The sequence below is a fragment of the Malaclemys terrapin genome, chromosome 3, assembly GCF_027887155.1.
Source record: "Malaclemys terrapin pileata isolate rMalTer1 chromosome 3, rMalTer1.hap1, whole genome shotgun sequence".
Lineage (NCBI taxonomy): Eukaryota > Metazoa > Chordata > Testudines > Emydidae > Malaclemys > Malaclemys terrapin.
Genome location: NC_071507.1, coordinates 182,379,538 through 182,400,448, shown reverse-complemented (window position 1 = coordinate 182,400,448; position 20,911 = coordinate 182,379,538). Strand labels below are relative to the sequence as shown.

General features: G+C 42.5%; 3 protein-coding genes across 4 annotated transcripts in view; 2 read left to right on the top strand and 1 right to left on the bottom strand.

Annotated features, from left to right (window-relative positions):
• The window catches only part of DDX1 (DEAD-box helicase 1), a 36,643-nt gene extending 30,883 nt beyond the window's left edge, over positions 1-5,760 (bottom strand). Inside the window, exons 1-3 of the mRNA XM_054022240.1 lie at positions 5,655-5,760; positions 2,279-2,330; positions 1,524-1,587 (exon numbers count right to left, since the gene is read on the bottom strand). Of these exons, the coding sequence (XP_053878215.1) occupies positions 1,524-1,587; positions 2,279-2,330; positions 5,655-5,670 (132 nt within the window). The 5' untranslated portion in view covers positions 5,671-5,760. The remainder of the gene's footprint in view (positions 1-1,523; positions 1,588-2,278; positions 2,331-5,654) is intronic.
• A 2,987-nt stretch (positions 5,761-8,747) lies between these two features.
• Positions 8,748-10,376, top strand: LOC128835109 (trichohyalin-like). The gene is made up of 2 exons (XM_054024487.1): positions 8,748-8,875; positions 9,945-10,376. The coding sequence occupies exons 1-2, from the start codon at positions 8,860-8,862 to the stop codon at positions 10,370-10,372; spliced, it is 444 nt and encodes a 147-aa protein (XP_053880462.1). The 5' UTR covers positions 8,748-8,859; the 3' UTR covers positions 10,373-10,376.
• A 3,675-nt stretch (positions 10,377-14,051) lies between these two features.
• The window catches only part of NBAS (NBAS subunit of NRZ tethering complex), a 356,127-nt gene continuing 349,267 nt past the window's right edge, over positions 14,052-20,911 (top strand). For both annotated transcript variants that reach the window (XM_054023471.1, XM_054023470.1), the window contains exon 1: positions 14,052-14,182. In XM_054023471.1, the coding sequence (XP_053879446.1) occupies positions 14,057-14,182 (126 nt within the window). In that variant the 5' untranslated portion in view covers positions 14,052-14,056. The remainder of the gene's footprint in view (positions 14,183-20,911) is intronic.

Here is a 20,911-nt window from a genome sequence, read left to right as displayed (position 1 = left end):
TTAATGCTTTCCATGTAAGGTAGAGCAAGACAGTAACATTTCCAGCAGACTTTCTGCTCTTCCGTGATTATAGGTGCTACAGACTAGTTTGTTTTTAACATAATTTAACTCATTTTTAATGTATTGATCTGGTTATGAGGAAAGGCCCTTCTTTTTGAGAAGACTTCCAACACATGATAAATAAGTACTCCATAAGAAGAGATTCCCTCAACTGCAAGTGTTTAATTGCTCCTCTTTCCACTGTAATGTACTATTTTTCAGCTTGTCTGACATTCACTACTCAAGGGTCAGTTTTTCCAATACTGTTGTACTGCATGAATGTAGTTTGTGAAGTGCTCTGGTGTCCTTTACAATGAAAGCCACTACATGTGTGTAATGTAACATTACTAAAGGTACCCAAGAGGGACTGTGTAGATGAGCGGGACGAACAACACTACTTGTGAGATAGTCTCATTTAGTTATCCAGAAATAATTGAGTACTAAAGCACTCTGAATTCTTTAGAGATGCGTGAATTTAAGCAACATCTTCAAAGCTTGATTTTAACCAATTACAAAACAAATTAAGAGCCCAAGAAAAAAAATACCCAAAATAGTGGTGTATTAAGAGAGGATACATTTTAAGTTTTATAATTTTTTATTTCTCTTTAGATTTCTAAAATAGAAGGACAAATCCTATATTCTTCATGCTCCTTTGACAATACAAACTACGATATAAAGGATGACTCCATTATTATTGCTTTTGTTTCACCATTTCAGAGCAAGAGCTCTGAAAACATTAGTAAACTAATGCATCATTATGTCTAACAAATGAGAAGCGAGCAGCAGCATCTCACAAATGTAGACAAACTTGTTTGTCTTAGCTATTGGCTGAACAAGAAGTAAGACTGAGTGGACTTGTAGGCTCTAAAGTTTTACATTAAGGTTATGTTAAAAAAATAAATAATAATTGTACATTTGTAAGTTGCACTTTCACAATAAAGAGACTCCACTAAGGTACTCATATGAGGTGAATTAAAAATACAATTTCATCTTTTTTACAGTGCAAATATTTGTAATGAAAAATATAAAATGAGCACTGAACACTTTGTATTCCATGTTGTAATTTAAATCAATATATTTGAAAACATAGAAAAACATCCAAATACATTAATTGAAATGGATATTCTATTATTAACAGTGTGATTAAAACTGGTTAATGAAAAAATTAACTAGATTAAAAAATCATGATCACTTGAGTTAACTGCAATTAAGTGACAGCCCTAAATTAAATGCAATTTTACATAACTGTGTTGCAATACAATCCACAGAACATAAAAAAGTGAGTTTTTGAGTAAATGGACTGTTTGATTATACCTTCTGATAAAGATTAATTGCATACTGTAACTAAGCTTTCACAAAATATGCTCCAAATTTGTTTGTCAGTGCTTACTTACCAGATTTAAATAATCCCTCTAGTGTACATTTTAAAACTGTAAAACCATTAATTTTATTTCTATGCAAACTGAACAGTTTAACATACATACCATAAGCACATCACCACCTCCTAGAATCAACGGGATAGACTCAGCTTGAATATCTGTGGGAAGACTGCAAAACCCTCAGCGTAAAACACAAGAGCTGACAGAGTAAAGTGTCAGTCCTCTTGCATATCAGATTACGGGAAGATTATAATTGCAAAAGGAGGTCAAATTAACCAATTTAGTCAATGTCATGAAGTGTTCAACCTGCAATGTATGAATTTTGTCCATACAAGCAGAAACGTATTCAAAGAAAACTGAACTAGAAGCTAGAAACAGGGAGAAGCCACAATTATGCAACCATTCAACTTCATTGGCAGCAGGATGAGACAAGCTAGCAAATAAGATGCCTAACACCTGAAACCCCAGTTTGAAAACCACTAACTTCAGTGATTAAGATATAGTAGTTATCTGGTTCAGTAAGCTCACCACAATTACAATGAAAGTAAGGCGAGAAAAAGAGCTTTTTGCAGAGAAAAAGGCATCATAACATTGGCTGCAATCAATACCTTACTGCTGACTTCCTCAACCTGGCTAACATCAGCTCCGCAATTACATTTATCAGATTTTTCAGTCATTCATGATAAAATGAATACAAGAGATGCAACCGAAGAATCGGATAAAAAGGAAAACGTGCATCTTTGCTGTTAAGTGAAGAGAGAGACTGGATATTTCAGAAATTAAATTACACATCACTGAGCGACAGACCAAATTTTGATGGAGATCTCCTGCTTATCAGATATCTAAGCACTCATACTTACAGCCAGTCCATCTCCTCCACAGCTTGAGCTATCTCTGGCATAACACCCATCTCTATCAGAAAACAAACAAACAAAAGCATTAGATCTCTCATCATAAGTCTGATGGCATTATTTTCAAATGCCAACCCTTCATGCAGTTCAAAAAGAAATAAGTGTTTATATTTTTGTCAACACAGTACTGTATCTTCTTTAGCACCAAAATGTTTTGCATGAAATATGTTACTTGTCCATTTCCTCTGTTATGGCTGACAAGGTAAAGTGAAGATGGGTTCACTCAGTTCCTTAGCCCCGCCTTTTTTAGTGCCCAATTTTATCCTTGATGTGCAAGTGTATCTCCACCTTGACATCAATATGAACTACATGTGCATATCAGAGGGTAGAATTTTTCTATGCTCCAAAATCTCAACTCTGACCATGACAGAGATGCAAGTTATTTTCTGATGAGCAAAGCTACCATATTATATGGGGACTCAGGTTTTTAGACTTCAGACCTTTACTCCCCCTATAGCAAGCACTAAAAGTGCCAAGGGCGCTCAGCCATAAAATAGGAAACACCATACATCACATCACTCTACAGTGGCTTTGTCCAACTAAATGTAAACTAACAGAGGCTCCATTTAAGTATTTTTACAGTAACACTGCCAAAATGAAAAAAAAAAAAAAAAAACACGACATTTCTGCAACACAATGCTTGGTCTGTTTTCTTTCAACGTCCCAAATTCTCATTACTCCAGCATGAAGACAGGAACAGAGTTGCAGTGAGTTTACCAATGCTGATAGGTCAGAGTGAAATAAATCTTTATTAAAAGTTTTTGCCCACATCCAATTCTGCTACAGAGGATTTTTAAAAGAAAACTATCAGACTATACACCAACTTCTGTGTCTGGTGGTTATGAATTATGCATAAGCAAACAGGGCAAACTCATAAGTTGATGGATGGACTCCATTACCTTCCCTCATGCAGTTCAATAAGGTGAATGAGATGCAAAGATCTAAACAAACCAGTTGATAGCATCATGTTGTCAGCCTGATTCTTCAGCTGCTGGCCCACCTCTCTGCGTGCAAGTGCTCTGCGCTTAATTCTATATCTATCTAATCATGGAATGTGCCCAAACTTTCCAAGGCTAAGAACCAGAGGCATAAACAGTTATCTGAAGGGAGGTGGCTTGGCTAATTGGGGGTTCATAGTAGGCCAGTCTTGACCCATGACATTTAAGCAGCCAAAAAACCTCCCTCTGCTCAACACCAAGTTTTAAAACTATTCTAATCACTGTTGCATCTCAGCACCACTGATATTTGAGTAAGCCACTTTCGTATTTTAGTGCTATGTTTAAGTTGCTAGTGTCCTTTTAAACCAAGGTACTTCTATTTAAGAAACAAAAAATAGAAATATTCTACATTTCTTTTTGAAAAATAAAAGGAATGACCCTAATTTCCTAAACAGTTAAATAAAATTCTAACTATATTTTCAAGTTGCCTGCTCATAAACTTCTGACTGTTAGTTGCTTCAACACAAAACTTGATGCGGGATTTAAAGAATTCTGAGGCAAAATACAAGACTCAAGAAAGATGTGCAAACTCCTTGCAAGGAATGGCGATGCTTAGCTGTACCAAAGCACTATATTGATTGTATCTAGTTCTACGGGGAGGGATAGCTCAGTGGTTTGAGCACTGGCCTGCTAAACCCAGGGTTGTGACAAGTTCAGTCCTTGAGAGGACCACTTAGGAATCTGGGGCAAAAATCAGTACTTAGTCCTTCTAGTGAAGGCAGGGGGCTGGACTCAATGACCTTTCAGGGTCCCTTCCAGCTCTATGAGCTAGTTAGATAATAAAATTAATATATGGAGAGATACCTAATCTGAAATTTATAATTGAAAACCACATAAACAACGTGACAGTCTCAAATAATGAGGTTTCACAACAGCAACAGTAGGTTCCCCCTCTCAAAATAGAAATGATTTTTCAAGCTAAACTCTCATCATAAAGTATCAGAGGGGTAGCCGTGTTAGTCTGAATCTGTAAAAAGCAACATAGGTCTGTTGCTCTCATCATAAAGTACATTATAGAGCAGGGCTGCCCAGAGGACTCAGGGGGCATGGCGTCTTCGGCGGCGGGAACCCCCGCCACCGAAGACCCAGAGCGGAAGAAGCGCCAGGGGCCCGGGCCCCACGAGAGTTTTCCGGGGCCCCCAGAGCTAGTGAAGGGCCCCGCTCCAGGGGCCCCAAAAAATTCTCAGGGGGGCCCCTGCGGGGCCTGGGGCAAATTGCCCCACTTGTCCCCCCTCTGGGCGGCCCTGTCATAGAGCCATGAAATTTTAGCTTCGTCTTTGGATCATTATGTCTAATTCCTGGATTAAAGTTATGCAAACTTCATGATATGGAGAAGAATTTCTGATTTATTCCATGGTGTCCAAAGATACAGTTAGCATTACAGGAGAGCCCTGAAGGACTCTATAGTAAATTTCTGCAGTGAAGTAGAGCTAAAGTACCAAATATCAAAAGTCTTCTTGTGACTATGATTTTGTTTTTCTTGATAATTTTCATCTGTCAATATTAACACATTTTAAGATTCCATGAAATTATGTATTTTAATGTATTGGAAGGGTGCTCAGGCCAGGAGTTGACACCTAATAGTATAAAATAAAAAAATAGCTACAGTCCTCTCTAGTGTGGAATTCAGCTATCATGAAACAGTTTACAGAACACTGAAGTGGGGGGGAGAAGAGAGAAGAGGGATATCTGACAAATATTTACATGGTATAACCGTATAGTCAGCACCTACTTGAAAAACTCACAGCCCTTCTATGCTATGTGAAAAGCTACCTCCTTAATTTAATTAGCACTAATTTGTAACAAGTCAAATTATATAAGGAATATCACACCCAACTGCAGCCAGCCTGGCCTAGGCCCCTATGACTCCTGGGAGTGAAGAAAACTCGCCATCCTCACCCCAAGTGCAAGGGGCCGCTGTAGCGAAACGCGCAGCAATACCCTACAGGTAGCTGTTACTGACACCGACCTTTACTGTTTTTCTTACCTCATCACAATCTGCTACCCCCAGAAGTCCCCATCCCCCCCTCGGGGGTAGCAGCCTGTGAGCTACACCAGCCCCCCGCGCTCAGCGCGGCGAGGAAAGCGGGCTGCCCTAGGCCCCTGCGCGACGGGCCTGAGCCAGAGCAGATCCTGCTTCCTCGGGGGACAGCGACACCTACGCCCGGCTCCCTTGGGGACCACGTAACAAGGGAGTCTGCGGCTCCTTATCGGCCCCCTCCCCGGCGCGGGCTCGGTGAGCCGGCCTCCCGCCGGCCCACTCCCCAAGCAGCAGCCCCTGCCGCACCCGCTGCCTGGGAAACCCCTGGCCGCCCGGTGCCACATACCGGAGAAAGCCGCCATCTCGGCGCCACGCAGACTGCTGCGTGAGCGGCCCGCTGCCGAGAGCGCGTAGAGCCGGTCCCCACGCTTTATCCCTCCGGGCTGCTCCGCGGCCAGACCGCACCGGTTCCGGCTGCGGAAATCACCCGGGCCGAGTGAGTCCGCCCTGAGTCCCCAAACAACCTAACTGAGTCTGTCCTGAACCGTGACCTGGGGCTCCAGCCGTGACCCAAACCCCGAGCCTAATCCGAGCCGCTCCCTGAGCGAGCCCGTGGCTTGAGTTGTAACCCGGATCGCTGGCTACCGACCAAGCTGAGTTCCTGGTTCGGATCCTCACCCAGTACCCTGTCCTGTCTGACCCCGACCCGACCCGACCCTGCCCTGACCGACTCTATCCCTCACCCGGACTGGGGCTGGACATGACCCCCCTGACCAGTCCGAACTATGAACCCTCACCCTGACTAGCCCAGACTGACCCTGATCATGAACCCTGTACCTAATCCAAAACCAAGACCATGACATGGATTTTAAATCGGCTGGTAAGCCTGAGATTATAAACCAAACTGAGCCCAAGTTCTGAACCATCAGTCAGACTCAGTGTTGCCCACACCAAGAGTTCAAAACTGAAGAGTCAGACTCCCAATCTGAAATTATTAATTTGAAAAACTGGTTCTTTTTGCCACAACTTCAGGGTAACTGCACTCTGTGTTCCAAGTCATCATCTCTCTTGGGCAGAGACTGGTGTCGTGCTCCCTCCTAACAGGGATTTTAAGGCAGTACACATGCTGTACATTGTGATATTTGCTACAAAACAGACTGCCTAAAAAGGGAAGTGCCTGTACTTCACTTTCTTGATAAGGGCTATGGCCTGTAGTTATCAGTTACCACACAGATTCTTCTAAGCAAGTACATTTATTCTTAAAATAAAAATTTTACAGAGAAAACACATTAAAACAATAATAAAATCTATCTACATACATGCTATAAAGCTTACTAGTAGTCACCCAACACGAACCTAGGGCTCTGGTAAGTTTTAGTCCTTCAAAACTCACAACTGGGTTTCCCCCTTAGTTATGAGTTCATTAGTCTATGGACTTGTCTACACTGGCACTTTACAGCGCTGCAACTTTCTCGCTCAGGGGTGTGAAAAAACACCCCCCTGAGCGCAGGGGTTAGGGCTTGGGCTTGGGGTGCGGCCTTACCTCGAATGGCTCCCGGTAAGCGGCACAGTGGGGCTAGGCAGGCTGCCTGCCTGTCCTGGCTCCATGCTGTGCCCAGAAGTAGCCAGCAGGTCTGGCTCCTTGGCAGCGAGGGAAGGAGGCTCTGTGGCACGCGCTGCTCTCACCCGCAGGCACCGCCCCTACCCCCGGCCAATGGGAGTGCGGAGCCGGTATCGGGCAGTGCATGGAGCCCTCTTTCCCCTCCCACCTAGGAGCTGGACTGGCTGGCTGCTTCCAGGGCGCAGTGTGGTGCCCCAGGACAGGTATGGGACTAGCTTCTGCAGTGCTGACCGGAGCCGCCAGGGTTCCTTTTTGACCGGGTATTCTGGTCAAAAAACGGACACCTGATCACCCTACTTGTCTGGCATATTTTAAATACAGTCTTTTGAACTCCCAGGTCTCACATCTGTCACATCTCACCTCTGGAGGGGTTACATACAATCGCAGCCCAAAATAATACATAAACCATACATAAAATAATATGGTCTTCCAAAGATATTGCAGGAAGTTGTATTATCTGTCACACTTTTTATTTGCCCTTTGTTTTTTATCTTTTAGTATATATTCAGATCAAATTTTCAAACTTTTTTCCATAACCATGAGAGCTAGAATCACACTTTTATCACTCAAATTAAAGCTAAGATTCTCACATAATCACAGTATTCTGGGAGCTAGGGTTTTAAGAAAAAATACCAAATATAATGAGAATTGCAATAAAATTTAGAGAATTAGTAACACTACTCATCTAACCCAAATCTGAAACTGAACTCTTTACCTGAACCTAAACCCAAACTATCTGTTTACAATGAGTATTTTGTCTTTAAATTATGCAATTATTGTCACCTCTAGACAACTGGACTGGTGTAGTCTGGTTTCATAGTTATTTAATCTTCTATAACAGCATGTTTGTTTGAAAGTATCTTTACTTACACATATGGAATTCTAACATGTTTTTAGTAACATATTACTGAAGAAGTCCTTACTCAACTTTTACACAAATGTACTCAGTTTCTACTCAGTCATTATTCAAGCAAACTCCTATTGACAAGAGTGAAAACCTCTGGATTTGGCACTGTAAGGCCTGGTCTACACTACGACTTTAATTCGGTTTTATCAGCGTTAATTCGAATTTACCCTGCAACCGTCCACACAACGACACCATTTATTTCGAAATAAAGGGCCCTTTAAATCGATTTCTGTACTCCACCCCGACGAGCGGAGTAGCGCCAAAATTGATTTTAACATTTCGAATTAGGGATAGTGTGGCCGCAATTCGATGGTATTGGCCTCCGGGAGCTATCCCACAATGCACCATTGTGACCGCTCTGGACAGCAATCCGAACTCGGATGCACTGGCCAGGTAGACAGGAAAAGCCCCGCGAACATTTGAATTTCATTTCCTGTTTGCCCAGCGTGGAGAGCACAGATGACCACAGATAGCTCATCAGCACAGGTAACCATGCAGGCCGATAATCGAAAAAGAGCACCAGCATGGACCGTGAGGGAGGTACTGGATCTGATCGCTGTATGGGGAGAGGATTCAGTGCTAGCAGAACTTCGTTCTAAAAGACGAAATGCCAAAACTTTTGAAAAAATCTCCAAGGGCATGATGGAGAGAGGCCACAATAGGGACTCAGATCAGTGCCGCGTGAAAGTCAAGGAGCTCAGACAAGCCTATCAAAAAACAAAGGAGGCAAACGGTCGCTCTGGGTCAGAGCCGCGGACATGCCGCTTCTACGCCGAGCTGCATGCAATTCTAGGGGGGGCCGCCACCACTACCCCACCTGTGATCGTGGATTCCGGGTTGGAGATAGTCTCATCAGCTACACCTGAGGATTCTGCCGATGGGGGAGAGGAGGAGGAGGAGAAGGAGGATGAGCTTGCAGAGAGCACACAGCACTCCGTTCTCCCCAACAGCCAGGATCTTTTTCTCAGCCTGACTGAAGTACCCTCCCAACCCTCCCAAGCCAGTATCCAAGACCCTGACCCCATGGAAGGGACCTCAGGTGAGTTTACCTTTTAAAATATAAAACTTGTTTTAAAAGCAAACGGTTTTTAATGATTACTTTGCCCTGAGGACTTGGGATGCATTCGCGGTCAGTTCAGCTACTGGAAAAGTCTGTTAACGTGTCTGGGGATGGAGAGGAAATCCTCCAGGGACATCTCCATGAAGCTCTCCTGGAGGTACTCCAAAAGCCTTGCCACAAGGTTTCTGGGCAGTGCATCCTTATTCCGTCCTCCATGGTAGGACACTTGACCACACCATGCTTGCAGCAAGTAATCTGGTATCATTGCCTGACAAAGCCTGGCAGCGTATGGTCCCGGTGTTTGCTGGCATTCAAGCAACATCCGTTCTTTATCTTGTTGTGTAATCCTCAGGAGAGTGATATCACTCATGGTAACCTGGTTGAAATACGGGAACTTAATTAAGGGGACAGAAGTGGCCGTTCCTACTGGGCTGTTTGCCTGTGGCTGAAAATAAATCCTTCCCTGCAGTTAGCCAAGCGCAGATGGGAAATTGGCCCTGAGCTTTTCGTGTTTGGCTAGCAGGGATCTTCCCTGTTACCAGCCACGCGGTGGGGGGAGGGGTACCGTGATCGTCCGAGAGAATTTATGGCAGGGGGGGGGGCTGCGGGGGGGGGGGAGAGGTTAGTTTGGTTCCTGCAGGGATCTTCCCTGATACCAGCCACGCGGTGGGGGGAGGGGTACAGCGATCATCCCAGAGAATTCATGGCGGGGGGGTGGGGTGGTTAGTTTGTTTTCTGCTGCTGCTGAATGTTAACAGAAAAACCGCAGCACTCTACGGGCTTTGCTTGGTATGTGGGAAAGGAGGGCGCAGAAGCCGTAAGACAATGGCTTACCATGGCCGCATGCAAGCCGAATTCTGTTGCCCGGACCTGTGATCTCTAGCAGCAAAGCCACAGGCACTCAGTATTAAGAGGCAAAATGCGACCTTGCACAGAAATCACATGTGCTATGTAATGTGAATAGTGTTGGTCACCGTGAAAGAGTATAAGCATTGTTCTGCAAAATGTATCTTTTTAAACAATTCTCTCTTCTTTCCCCTTCCTACAGCAGCTGCAAATTCCTCAAGCCTCCCTCCTCCATCCCGAAGGCTATCACAGATAAGGCGTCGTAAAAAGAAGACGCGAGACGAGATGTTTTCAGAAATTATGGAATCCAGCCGCAGTGACAGAGCTCATCTGAATGAGTGGAAGGAAACGGTTGCAAAGTATAGGAAAGAAGCCAGTGAACGTGAGGACAGGAGGGACCAACGTGAGGACATGAGGGACCAACGTGAGGAGAGGAGAGACGCTCGAGATGAGAGGTGGCGGCAGGAAGATCAGAGGAGGCAGGATGCTACGCTGGGGCTGCTGCGTGAGCAAACAGACATGCTCCGGCGTCTGGTGGAGCTTCAGGAACGGCTGCAGGAAAACAGACTGCCGCTACAGCCCCTGTACCCCCCTCCTCATGTTCCATATCCTCCTCACCCAGACGTGTAAGAACGCGGGGGGGGGGAGGGGGGGAGGCTCCGTACACCATCCCATTCCCAGTGGACAGCCCAAGCAAAAGGCTGTCATTTTTTTAACCGTTTTTTAGTGGCCTTTTCCTTCCCACCGATCCTCCTCCCAAATCCCACCCGGGTTCCCTCCCTCTTTTTCTAATCTATTAATAAAGAATAAATGATTTTTAAATGATAGTGACTTTATTTGGTTTGAAAGCAAGCTGGGGGAAGGGGGAGGGTGGGTTCCTTACAGAAAATGAGTCAATAAAGGGGGCAGGTTTTCATGAAGGAGAAACAAACAGATATTTCACACTGAAGCCTGGCCAGTCATGAAACTGGTTTTCAAAGCCTCTCTGATGCACAGCGCTTCCTGGTGTGCTCTTCTAATTGCCCTGGTGTCTGGCTGCGTGTAATCAGCAGCCAGGCGATTTGCCTCAGCCTCCCACCCTACCATAAAGGTCTCCCCCTTACTTTCACAGAGATTGTGGAGCACACAGCAAGCAGAAATAACAATGGGGAGATTTCTTTGGCTGAGGTCAGAGTGAGTCAATAATGAACGCCAACGACCTTTTAAATGGCCAAATGCACATTCTACCACCATTCTGCACTTGCTCAGCCTGTAGTTGAACAGCTCCTGACTCCTGTCCAGGCTGCCTGTGTATGGCTTCATGAGCCATGGCATTAAGGGGTAGGCTGGGTCCCCAAGAATAACTATTGGCATTTCAACATCCCCAACGGTTATTTTCTGGTCCGGAAAGTAAGTCCCTTGCTGCAGCCCTTTAAACAGAGTAGTGTTCCTGAAGACGCGAGCGTCATGAACCCTTCCCGCCCAGCCCGCGTTGATGTTGGTGAAACGTCCCTTGTGATCCACAAGTGCTTGCAGCACCATTGAAAAGTACCCCTTGCGGTTTATGTACTCGGTGGCTTGGTGCTCTGGTGCCAAGATAGGGATATGGGTTCCATCTATCGCCCCACCACAGTTAGGGAATCCCATTGCAGCAAAGCCATCCACTATGGCCTGCACATTTCCCAGAGTCACTAACTTTCATAGCAGCACCTGAGTGATTGCTTTGGCTACTTGCATCACAGCAGCCCCCACCGTAGATTTGCCCACTCCAAATTGATTCTCGACTGACCGGTAGCTGTCTGGCGTTGCAAGCTTCCACAGGGCTATCGCCACGCGCTTCTCAACTGTGAGGGCTGCTCTCATCTTGGTATTCTGGCGTTTCAGGGCAGGGGACAGCAAGTCACAAAGTTCCATGAAAGTGCCCTTACGCATGTGAAAGTTCCGCAGCCACTGGGAATCATCCCACACCTGCAACACTATGCGGTCCCACCAGTCTGTGCTTGTTTCTCTTGCCCAAAATCGGCGTTCCATGGATAGAACCTGCCCCATTAACAACATGATCTCCAAAGCACCGGGGCCCGTGGTTTCACAGAATTCTGTGTCCGTGTCCATGTCCATGTCCTCATCATGCTTGTTGCTGCGCTGCCGCCGCCGCTGCCTCCTTACCTCGTTTTTCTGGTCCTGGCTCAGCATAAACTCCATGAGAACGCGCGAGGTGTTTACAATGTTCATGACTGCTGTCTTCAGCTGAGCGGGCTCCATGCTTGCCGTGGTATGGAGTCTGCAGTGTTGACCCAGGAAAAAAGGCGCAAAATGGTTGTCTGCCGTCCGTTGCTTTCATGCAGGGAGGGAGGGAGGGAGGAGGTGAGGCTGTACCCAGAACCACCTGCGACGATGTTTTTTGTCCCATCAGGCACTGGGATCTCAACCCAGAATTCCAATGGGCGCGGGAGACTGCGGGAATTATGGGATAGCTATGGGATAGCTACCCACAGTGCAACGCTGCAGAAATCGACGCTAGCCCTGGTACTTGGACGCACACCGCCGAATTAATGTGCTTAGTGTGGCCGCATACATTTCGACTTTATGCAATCTGTTTCCCAAATTCGAATTATATAAATTCGGATTAATCCCGTAGTGTAGACATACCCTTAGTATAAGATTAACGCCAGACTGGGAACAAAACAAGTGTAACTCCACTTCACCAGTTTACATTAGTGGTGAATTTGGCCCATTATAAGTTAGTTTATGGAAGAGAGAGCATAACATCATGGTAATTCCCTACTGTTGTTAAACTGATACACAGAATGTTTAACTTCCATTGGGACTGTCCTCAGAGAGAGGAAGAAGGCACTTTGGTTTAGATCTCATCCGAAGGACAGCATCTGTAACAATGCAGCATCTCCTACTACTGCATTGTGTCATGAATAGTGGCTAAACTAATTCCTGTCATGGGAATTGAGTTCAGAGCCTTCTGTCCAAGTGTGTTACCATTTGGGGCATACTGACTATTACTGGCTTATGCTGATGACATATGAGATAGGAAGTATTATATTAGAAATAATGCAATAAGTATATTAGTACCTTAATACCAGATTTCATTTGTGTCATCAATGGTATTATTTTGGGTCCTTTTTGGGAGTTGTCTTTTAATAGTAACCAAAGGCCATGGAATCTAGGTTCAAAGGGGCATCAGTTTCATCTCTGCTATATTTTTGCAGTTATATTCAGATCAGATCAGTTTAATATAGTTCGTTTGTATGATGTTAATTGTTTTCTGGTTTCTCTTATTTTGAACATGTACATTACAGTGGTTAGTTCATTTTCTATATAATCTATCTTCTTCATCATCATCATCATGTTCTGCCTTGCTTTTGGATCATAAGATATGATACTAATGCAATTATTTGTTTAAAAGATGCAGTGCCCATGTGAAGCCCTTGCAGAGCTCCTTGACAGATTGGAGCCTATAGCTCTGAAGGAGAAATTTACTGTGAACTTCATATAGTTCCTGTAAACTATGAGCAGCGGACTGATACACTGCTGATGTTACCATTTTACCTTGCTAAACATAATTCAACTAAAAAATATTCAGCAAAATAAACAATGATTAATCAGTAGTAATTTCTTCTCAAATGGAACTATTTCCTTAATGTTTAACACAAGCTATCTAACAGCACAGAATGCTAGGTCTTGTAATTTCACACTTTTGTCACTATCTAAAACTAGACCACACAGATAACTACAAATGAAAAAAAGAGGTTATTAAAATCATGCTAAAATAGAAAATAAGATTAGCAGTGAGGTGTGAGCTCATTTTCGTTCTGTCCTAAGAAGACTTCATTATCGAAAAATACTATACACACAATTGGTTTTTTAAATTGCCATTTAATTTATTAACTTCTTTGTGTTTTGCTCCTAAATTAATGCTGCTACCTGTCCCAATGATTTTGCATTCTAGGGTGCTGATCCTGTAACATGACCATGGCGGTGGTAGACCTCTGTGCCTAAGCAAAGCCCTGCTGATACACTGGGGCCTGAGGCCAAGCTCCTGAAAGGTATTCAGACCCCTAACTCCCAATGAAATTGGAGGTAGGGGCCTAAATACTCAAATAAATATGCTCTCTCTTCCATAAACATGCTGGGACCTTTGGAAAGCATTTTGGCCCCATCTCCTTACAGAGCAAAAGGCTTTTGGGCGAGCCCAACTTGCTCTACGCAGACAGCAGCAGAGCGGAAAGGGTTAAACACCTCTCTCTTCCTCCCCCCGCCCGCCGGTTTGTCCGCTGCCGGGCGCCGTAGCGGCTGTAGCAGCGATCCGGGTCCGGGCTGAGCATGGCCGCTGCCTGGGGGAGCTGGGAGGAGGAGGTGGAGGCGGCCGATGTCAGTGGGGAAGAGGAGGAGAACATCCTCTACGACCTGCTCATCAACACCGAGTGGCCGCCGGAAACCGAGGTGCAGGTCAGTCCCCCTGTCCCCCCACGCCGGGTGGGAATGACCGCAGGTGGGGGCGGGGAGGCGGATGGCCACGTAGAGCCCTGCCAGGCGGGGGGAAGGGAAAAGGGGCGTGTGGATGGCGGGGTCTCCCCACTCCAGCGGTGAGGGGGGCTTGGGCTCACGTTGAGGCATCTTGCACGGATGAAATTTGCAGGCACGCAGCAAAACCTTTCAGCCGGACAAAATGAGACCAAGCCCTAACATTAATCCTGAGTGAGGGGATTCCTTCTCTCCAAGCTGCTGAGGCCACCCTTATATGCAGCGGATCATAAATCCATAACGAGCAGCCAGGCACGTCGGACAAAACACCTGTACAGTACCACTGAATGCTGCTTCCAGTGAGAGGGAGAAGTGAGTTCCCTCCAGTTTGTCATCTCACTTTGGCATGTGTGCTGTTTCAGTCCCAGGTGCAGGAACAAATGTTTATAGTGTGGGTGCTGAAAGCAGTTGAATGCAACTGTAAACCCAATATATAATAAAACAGGAGTACTTGTGGCACCTTAGAGACTAACAAATTTATTAGAGCATAAGCTTTCGTGGACTACAGCCCACTTCTTTGGATGCACCGGAAGAAGTGGGCTGTAGTCCACGCAAGTTTATGCTCTAATAAATTTGTTAGTCTCTAAGGTGCCACAAGTACTCCTGTTCTTTTTGCGGATACAGACTAACACGGCTGCTACTCTGAAATCTATATATAATGGAAACCACTTTAAGTCAGGGGGTGCTGCTTCCCCGCAGCACCCTTAGTACTAGCACCTATGGTTTTAGGTATTTTTAAAAAATCTCCTGTTCTTTTTATACCATTAACAAATATTGATTAGGTTTTTACTTCTTAACAAACATACAGAAAGTTGTCAGGGAGAAGTATTCATTGTGTAATTTACTTTGGGCATGATCTCCAGAAATATTAAATGCTCACAGCACCAAAGGACTCAGTGGGAGTTCTTATGAAAACCAGGCCCTCTGTCAAGTAAACAGTGTATGATGCAAATGAAATTATTTTGTATTAAAGCTCTGGCAGGGTTTGCTACATCTGCAATGTGTACTGAGTGGGGAGGACATAAAATACTTGGTGTGTTTACAGAGCTTGTCATGAGTAGATATCACAGCACAAAGTTTGGCTAAGCATTATTTCAAATTCACAAATTAGAAAATTGTTATGGTTGAAGTTCTGTTTGTTCTGCATGGACCACTAGAGAAACCTTGGCCCTTTTCTATGGTCAGCGAATAGTGGTTTGCTCTTGTATCCTTGGGGACAAATTTTCCATCTCTTCTTTTTCTGTTCTTTCCCTCGCTTTGTGCTGTCAGTTGTCCATCTGTCTGTCTTCCATCACAGAGATTGCACTTTGGCTCTGAAGTTATTTCTTGTATTTATGTTGTGCTTTCAAATCCTGTGTGTGTAAAATTATACATACACACGTATAAAATCATGCCAATTATTGTAATTCCTTTGCCCCCTGCTTAAAACTGACAACTTGTTGAAAATATTTTCAGCTCAACATAGAATACAGGTAAACACTTAATGATTTACTGATACTTCTTGGAAACTTTTTATTTGGGAAATAATTGAGCAAACAGCGTTCTGATTTCTGCTTCTTGGTTATGGATACTAAGAACATTCCCATGAAAACTGTATTTTTATTTACTAAGAGTTCATTTCCATCTACTGCTTCTTTCAAGATGTCTGTTAAATGAACAGTCACTGGGAATTGTGATATTGCCAATTAAGGACTCAGAGTTCAGGTGGGCAACATGCTATTGGTGAAGATGAACAGTCAACCACATGCAATGTTAAATTAAAACATCAATAATTAGGGAGGGAGAGAGAAAACAGTACAAATGCTAACTGAGTAACTTCATGCCTAAAAAGCAACAAGTCTGGGGAGGACCTAATGGCAAATCAGGACCCTAATATAATGGCAAATCAGGATCCCGATCTATTGATTGCCTATGCTTATACAGGGATCCCCACAAATAGAGTTTATTGCAGAACTGGGGCCTAAATGAGCCAATAGTGCAATGTTATTTTTAGGGCTGTCAATTAATCGCAGTTAACTCACACAATTAACTAAAAAAATTAATTGCGATTAATTGCAGTTTTAATCGCACTGTTAAACAATAGAATACCAATTGGAATTTATTAAATATTTTTGAATGTTTTTCTACATTTTCAAATATATTAATTTCAATTACAATACAGAATACAAGGTGTACAGTCTTCACTTTATATTACTTTTATTACAAATATTTGCACTGTAATATGATAGACAAAATAAATAATATTTTTCAATTCACCTCACACAAGTAAAGCAATGTCTTTATTGGTAAAGTGCAACTTACAAATGTAGATTTTTATTTTGTTACATAAACAAAAACAAAATAATGCAAAACTTTAAAGTCTACAATTCCACTCAGTCCTACTTCTTGTTCAGCCAATTGCTAAGACAAACAAATTTGTTTACATTTACAGGAGATAATGCTGCTGGTTTCTTATTTATAATCTCACCTGAAAGTGAGAACAGGTGTTTGCATGGCACTTTTGTAGCCGGCATTGCAAGGTATTTATGTACCAGATATGCTAAACATTTATATGCCCCTTCATGCTTTGGCCACCATTCCAGAGGACATGCTTCCATGCTGATGACTCTTGTTAAAAAAATAATGTGTTAATTACTATTCTCCCCGAAGGAGTTCAGTCCAAAATGTATGTCTCCTGCTCTGTTTTTCCCGCATTCTGCCATATATTTCATGTTATGGAGTCTCGGATGATGACCCAGCACATGTTGTTCGTTTTAAGAACACTTTCAGTGCAGATTTGACAAAATGCAAAGAAGGTACCAATGTGAGATTTCCATAGCTATACCACTCAACCCAAGGTTTAAGAATCTGAAATGCCTTCCAAAATCTGAAAGGGATGAGGTTTGGAACATGCTTTCAGAAATCTTAAAAGAGCAATGCTCCGATGTGGAAACTACAGAACCCAAACCACCAAAAAAGAAAATCAGCCTTCTGCTGGAGGCATCTATCTTAGATGATGAAAATGAACATGTTGGTCCAAGCTGCTTTGGCTTGTTATCAAGCAGAACTTGTCATCAGCATGGATGCCTGTCCTCTGGAATGGTGGTTGAAGCATGAAAGGACATATGAATCTTTAGCGCATTTGGCATGTAAATATCTTGCGACGCTGGCTACAACCGTGGCATGCAAACACCTGTTTTCACATTCAGGTGACATTGTAAACAAGATACAGGCAGCATTATTTCCTGCAAATGCAAACAAACTTGTTTGTCTGAGCGATTGGCTGAACGAGTAGGACTGAGTGGACTTGTAGGCTCTAAAGTTTTACATTGTTTTATTTTTGAATGCAGTTTTTTTGTACATTTGTAAGTTCAGCTTTCATGATAAAAAGATTGCATTACAGTACTTGTATGGGATGAATTGAAAAATACTATTTCTTTTGTTTTTTACAGCACAAATATTTGTGATAAAAAATAAAGTGCGCACTGTACACTTCGTGTTCTGTGTTGTAATTGAAATCAATATATTTGAAAATGTAGAAAACATCCAAAAACATTTAAATAAAATGTATTCTTTTATTGTTTAACAATGTGATTAATTGCACTATTAATTGTGATTAATTTTTTAATCGTGCAATTAATCAAGATTCATTTTTTTCATCGCTTGATAGCCCTAGTTATTTTTCATAGCTTCTGACATACAGGGGAAATGCATTAATCGTTAGAAAACATGAATAAAAATCTACCCTGACTGTTGAAATTCATAAAATGTAGTTTTCCTTTGGTCCTTGAGGCTGGGCTATGTTTTTAGATGCAGGATGAGATACAATATATTTTGAGCCAATTAACCTTTATATTGCACCTCTAATTTTGTTAAATTCTTTCTTTGTTTGAAAGTCCAATAGTAAACTGAAACATTTTTATTGATTAGAATTCCTTTTGTAGGTCAGTAAGCATAATTTCTAATCAAATCGGAAAACATTTTTCGAGGTGCACTCCACTTTATTAAAGATTCTAGAAACAATTGAGGGAAAGGCAATAACTGATCTCAGTGGTCCAGCAAACATTTACACATGGGAATGGTCCTATTTACTTACTGTGAAAGTTTTCAAGATTGGGTCATAAGGATGTTCATAGTGGGTCAGACCAAAGGTCCATCTAGCCCAGTATCTTGTCTTCCGGCAATGGCCATTGTGCAATGTAAAAATGGGAGGCTTTTTGAAAATTTAATTTTTGCAATTTATTTCTTTGGAATTATTTTAGGTCATCTTAAAAAGGGTGTGGAGACTTTCAGGGAAGATAACATGTGGTGCTAGAAATGTGTCCCCAACCTTTAAGGTCTTAGGAGAGACCTTATGTATCCTGATTGTTTCTCTGTAAATATTTTCTCAGGGTGATTCTGTTTCTGCCTTAAGATACTTAGACTGTGCTACAGTTTTAATTAGATGATCACGTTATTTTTCCCCCACAGGACTCCTGCCTCATTCAGTGCACAGTGGGAATGAATCAGAGTTGTGCCATGAATGAGACTGTTGTCTGTAGGGGACCCTTACTTTATTATTATTTTTTTTTGCAAGAGTTGGAAGGTGTATAGTGAAAGAGGCAAGAGGAGAAAGGATGGTCATGTGGTAAAGACAGTGAATGCTGCCCTGGATAATTGGATTCTAGCCTTGCCTTTGCCACAGATGCTGTGCAAATAATTGAAACAAAACTTCCTAGGTGGCTGCTGTATATTCCAAATTTTTTCGCTGCCTAACTTTAAACATCTGCCATCTGACTTGCAGAAGTGTTGACTGTTCACAATACAACTAAAGTTAATAGGAGCTGTGCTCTGAATGTAGTAAAAAGTATAAAATGCTAAGAATTCTGAAAAATTAGGTGTAGGTTTCTCAAAGTGGAAACCAAAAATTAGATGACGTTTTTGGCTTTAATCTCTGTACTTTGCTTCTCCATGTGTAAAATGGTGACAGTAATATAACCACCTCAGCGGGGTGTTGTGAAGATAAACTTATTAGTGTTTGTAAATAACCAAGATACTGTGATGAGAGCTCCACAGAAAAGCCCGTGAGGGCTTTCTGTATTCAATGCAGGGTTTGGATAGTGTGTAATAATGCATGAGGCCATACATACGAGGATAAACAAGAAATATTGAATAGTTAACCATTCACTGAACACTGTTCATTCTGTGCACTGAATGAAGCAGGGGTCCTGTGGGGGGAAAGATTTATTTGATCATGTAATTTAAAGACTGCATGATAATGCTTAAGCATAACCTGTCATAAGGAGACTGAATTTTATGGTTGCCCAGGTAACCTTAATTCTGGCATTTCCTAACTTTTGCGTGCTTGACTTTTCAACTTTTTGTGTTCTTTTAAGGTAATTTTTATGAATGCGTGTTAGGCAGCCAACAAACATCAATGCTAAATGGATATATTGTCATTGCAAAAGTAGATACAACTCATGTATAGATTTGCTCGAACAGAATAAAATTTGAAGCTTGTCCATCAAATATGAATGAATCAGAAAGGAGGTTTCTTAATAGGTTGGAAGATGGGTTTCTCTGTAACTATATGGTGTATGTAATTCCCAGTGGAGCTACGTTAAAGGGAGAGTAAATTCTAGTGTTCCTAATATGAGAGTAAGTTACTCACTTTTAGGAATTAAACAGTTGAAGAACAAGTGTACATAGTTTAAGTTCAGAAGTGGATGCTGTAAACGTTCAAAAAAGTACTCTAAAAGTAATGGGGAGAGACTTGCAAAAGTGCCTCTACAGAGTTGTTGACACTGTGAAAAGTATTTCTTTAAAAAGCTTTGCAAACTTTAAATAAAAAGAAACTATACCTTAAGCCAAGATTTTCAAATCGGGAGCCTAGAACTTAGGTGTCTGAATATGCATGCATTTAGACACGTAACAAGTGGCCTGATTTTTCAGAAGTGCTGAATATCCCACAGTTCCCATGGACTTCAAAATATGGACTCGGAAACCTAACTTTGGGCATTCATTTTTGAAAATCATAGCCTTAGGAATTTTTTTTTTTATTTTTAAATATTCCAACCTTTGTCACTGGCATGATTGTCGTAAAACCATCTGCTCCATTAACCTAATCGTTGATCTAAGAGTAGTTGTACTTCCTTCCTTCACTCTCCTTCAATTTGTGGTGCTGTGAGATTTTGACTAGCGAACAACATCCATATGTGAATGGATATTTATTGACTTTAAGACAGTGGCTTTCAACCTCTTTTTAATTTGCAGGCCCCTAAAAAACTTTAAATGGAGGTGTGGGTTCCTTTGAAATCTTAGACATAATATGCAGATTCCCAGGGGTCTGTAGGACACAGGTTGAAAACCACTGCTTTAAGCTCTGCTTGTGATGTCTTCCTTTCCTCTTAATCTGTGTTGTCCCTCTATTCTCTTACTCCTTTTCATTTCTGGTTTAAATCTCTTCCTCCTTCCTTTTCTTTTTCTTTTTCTTTGAGAAGTAGTCTCATCCTCTTTTTATAGGCAAGAGCACTTATCCCAAGTTCTGTTATCTCTCCCCTCTCTTTGGATCTCCCTTTTGGTTGTGTGTACTTTTTCCTTTCTTGGTTCTCTCCTGTAATGCTTTCCCTTTTGTCCTGGCTGATTATATTGCTTCCTCCTCTTGCTATGTAGCTCTCCTGCACTGCTCCTTTCTGC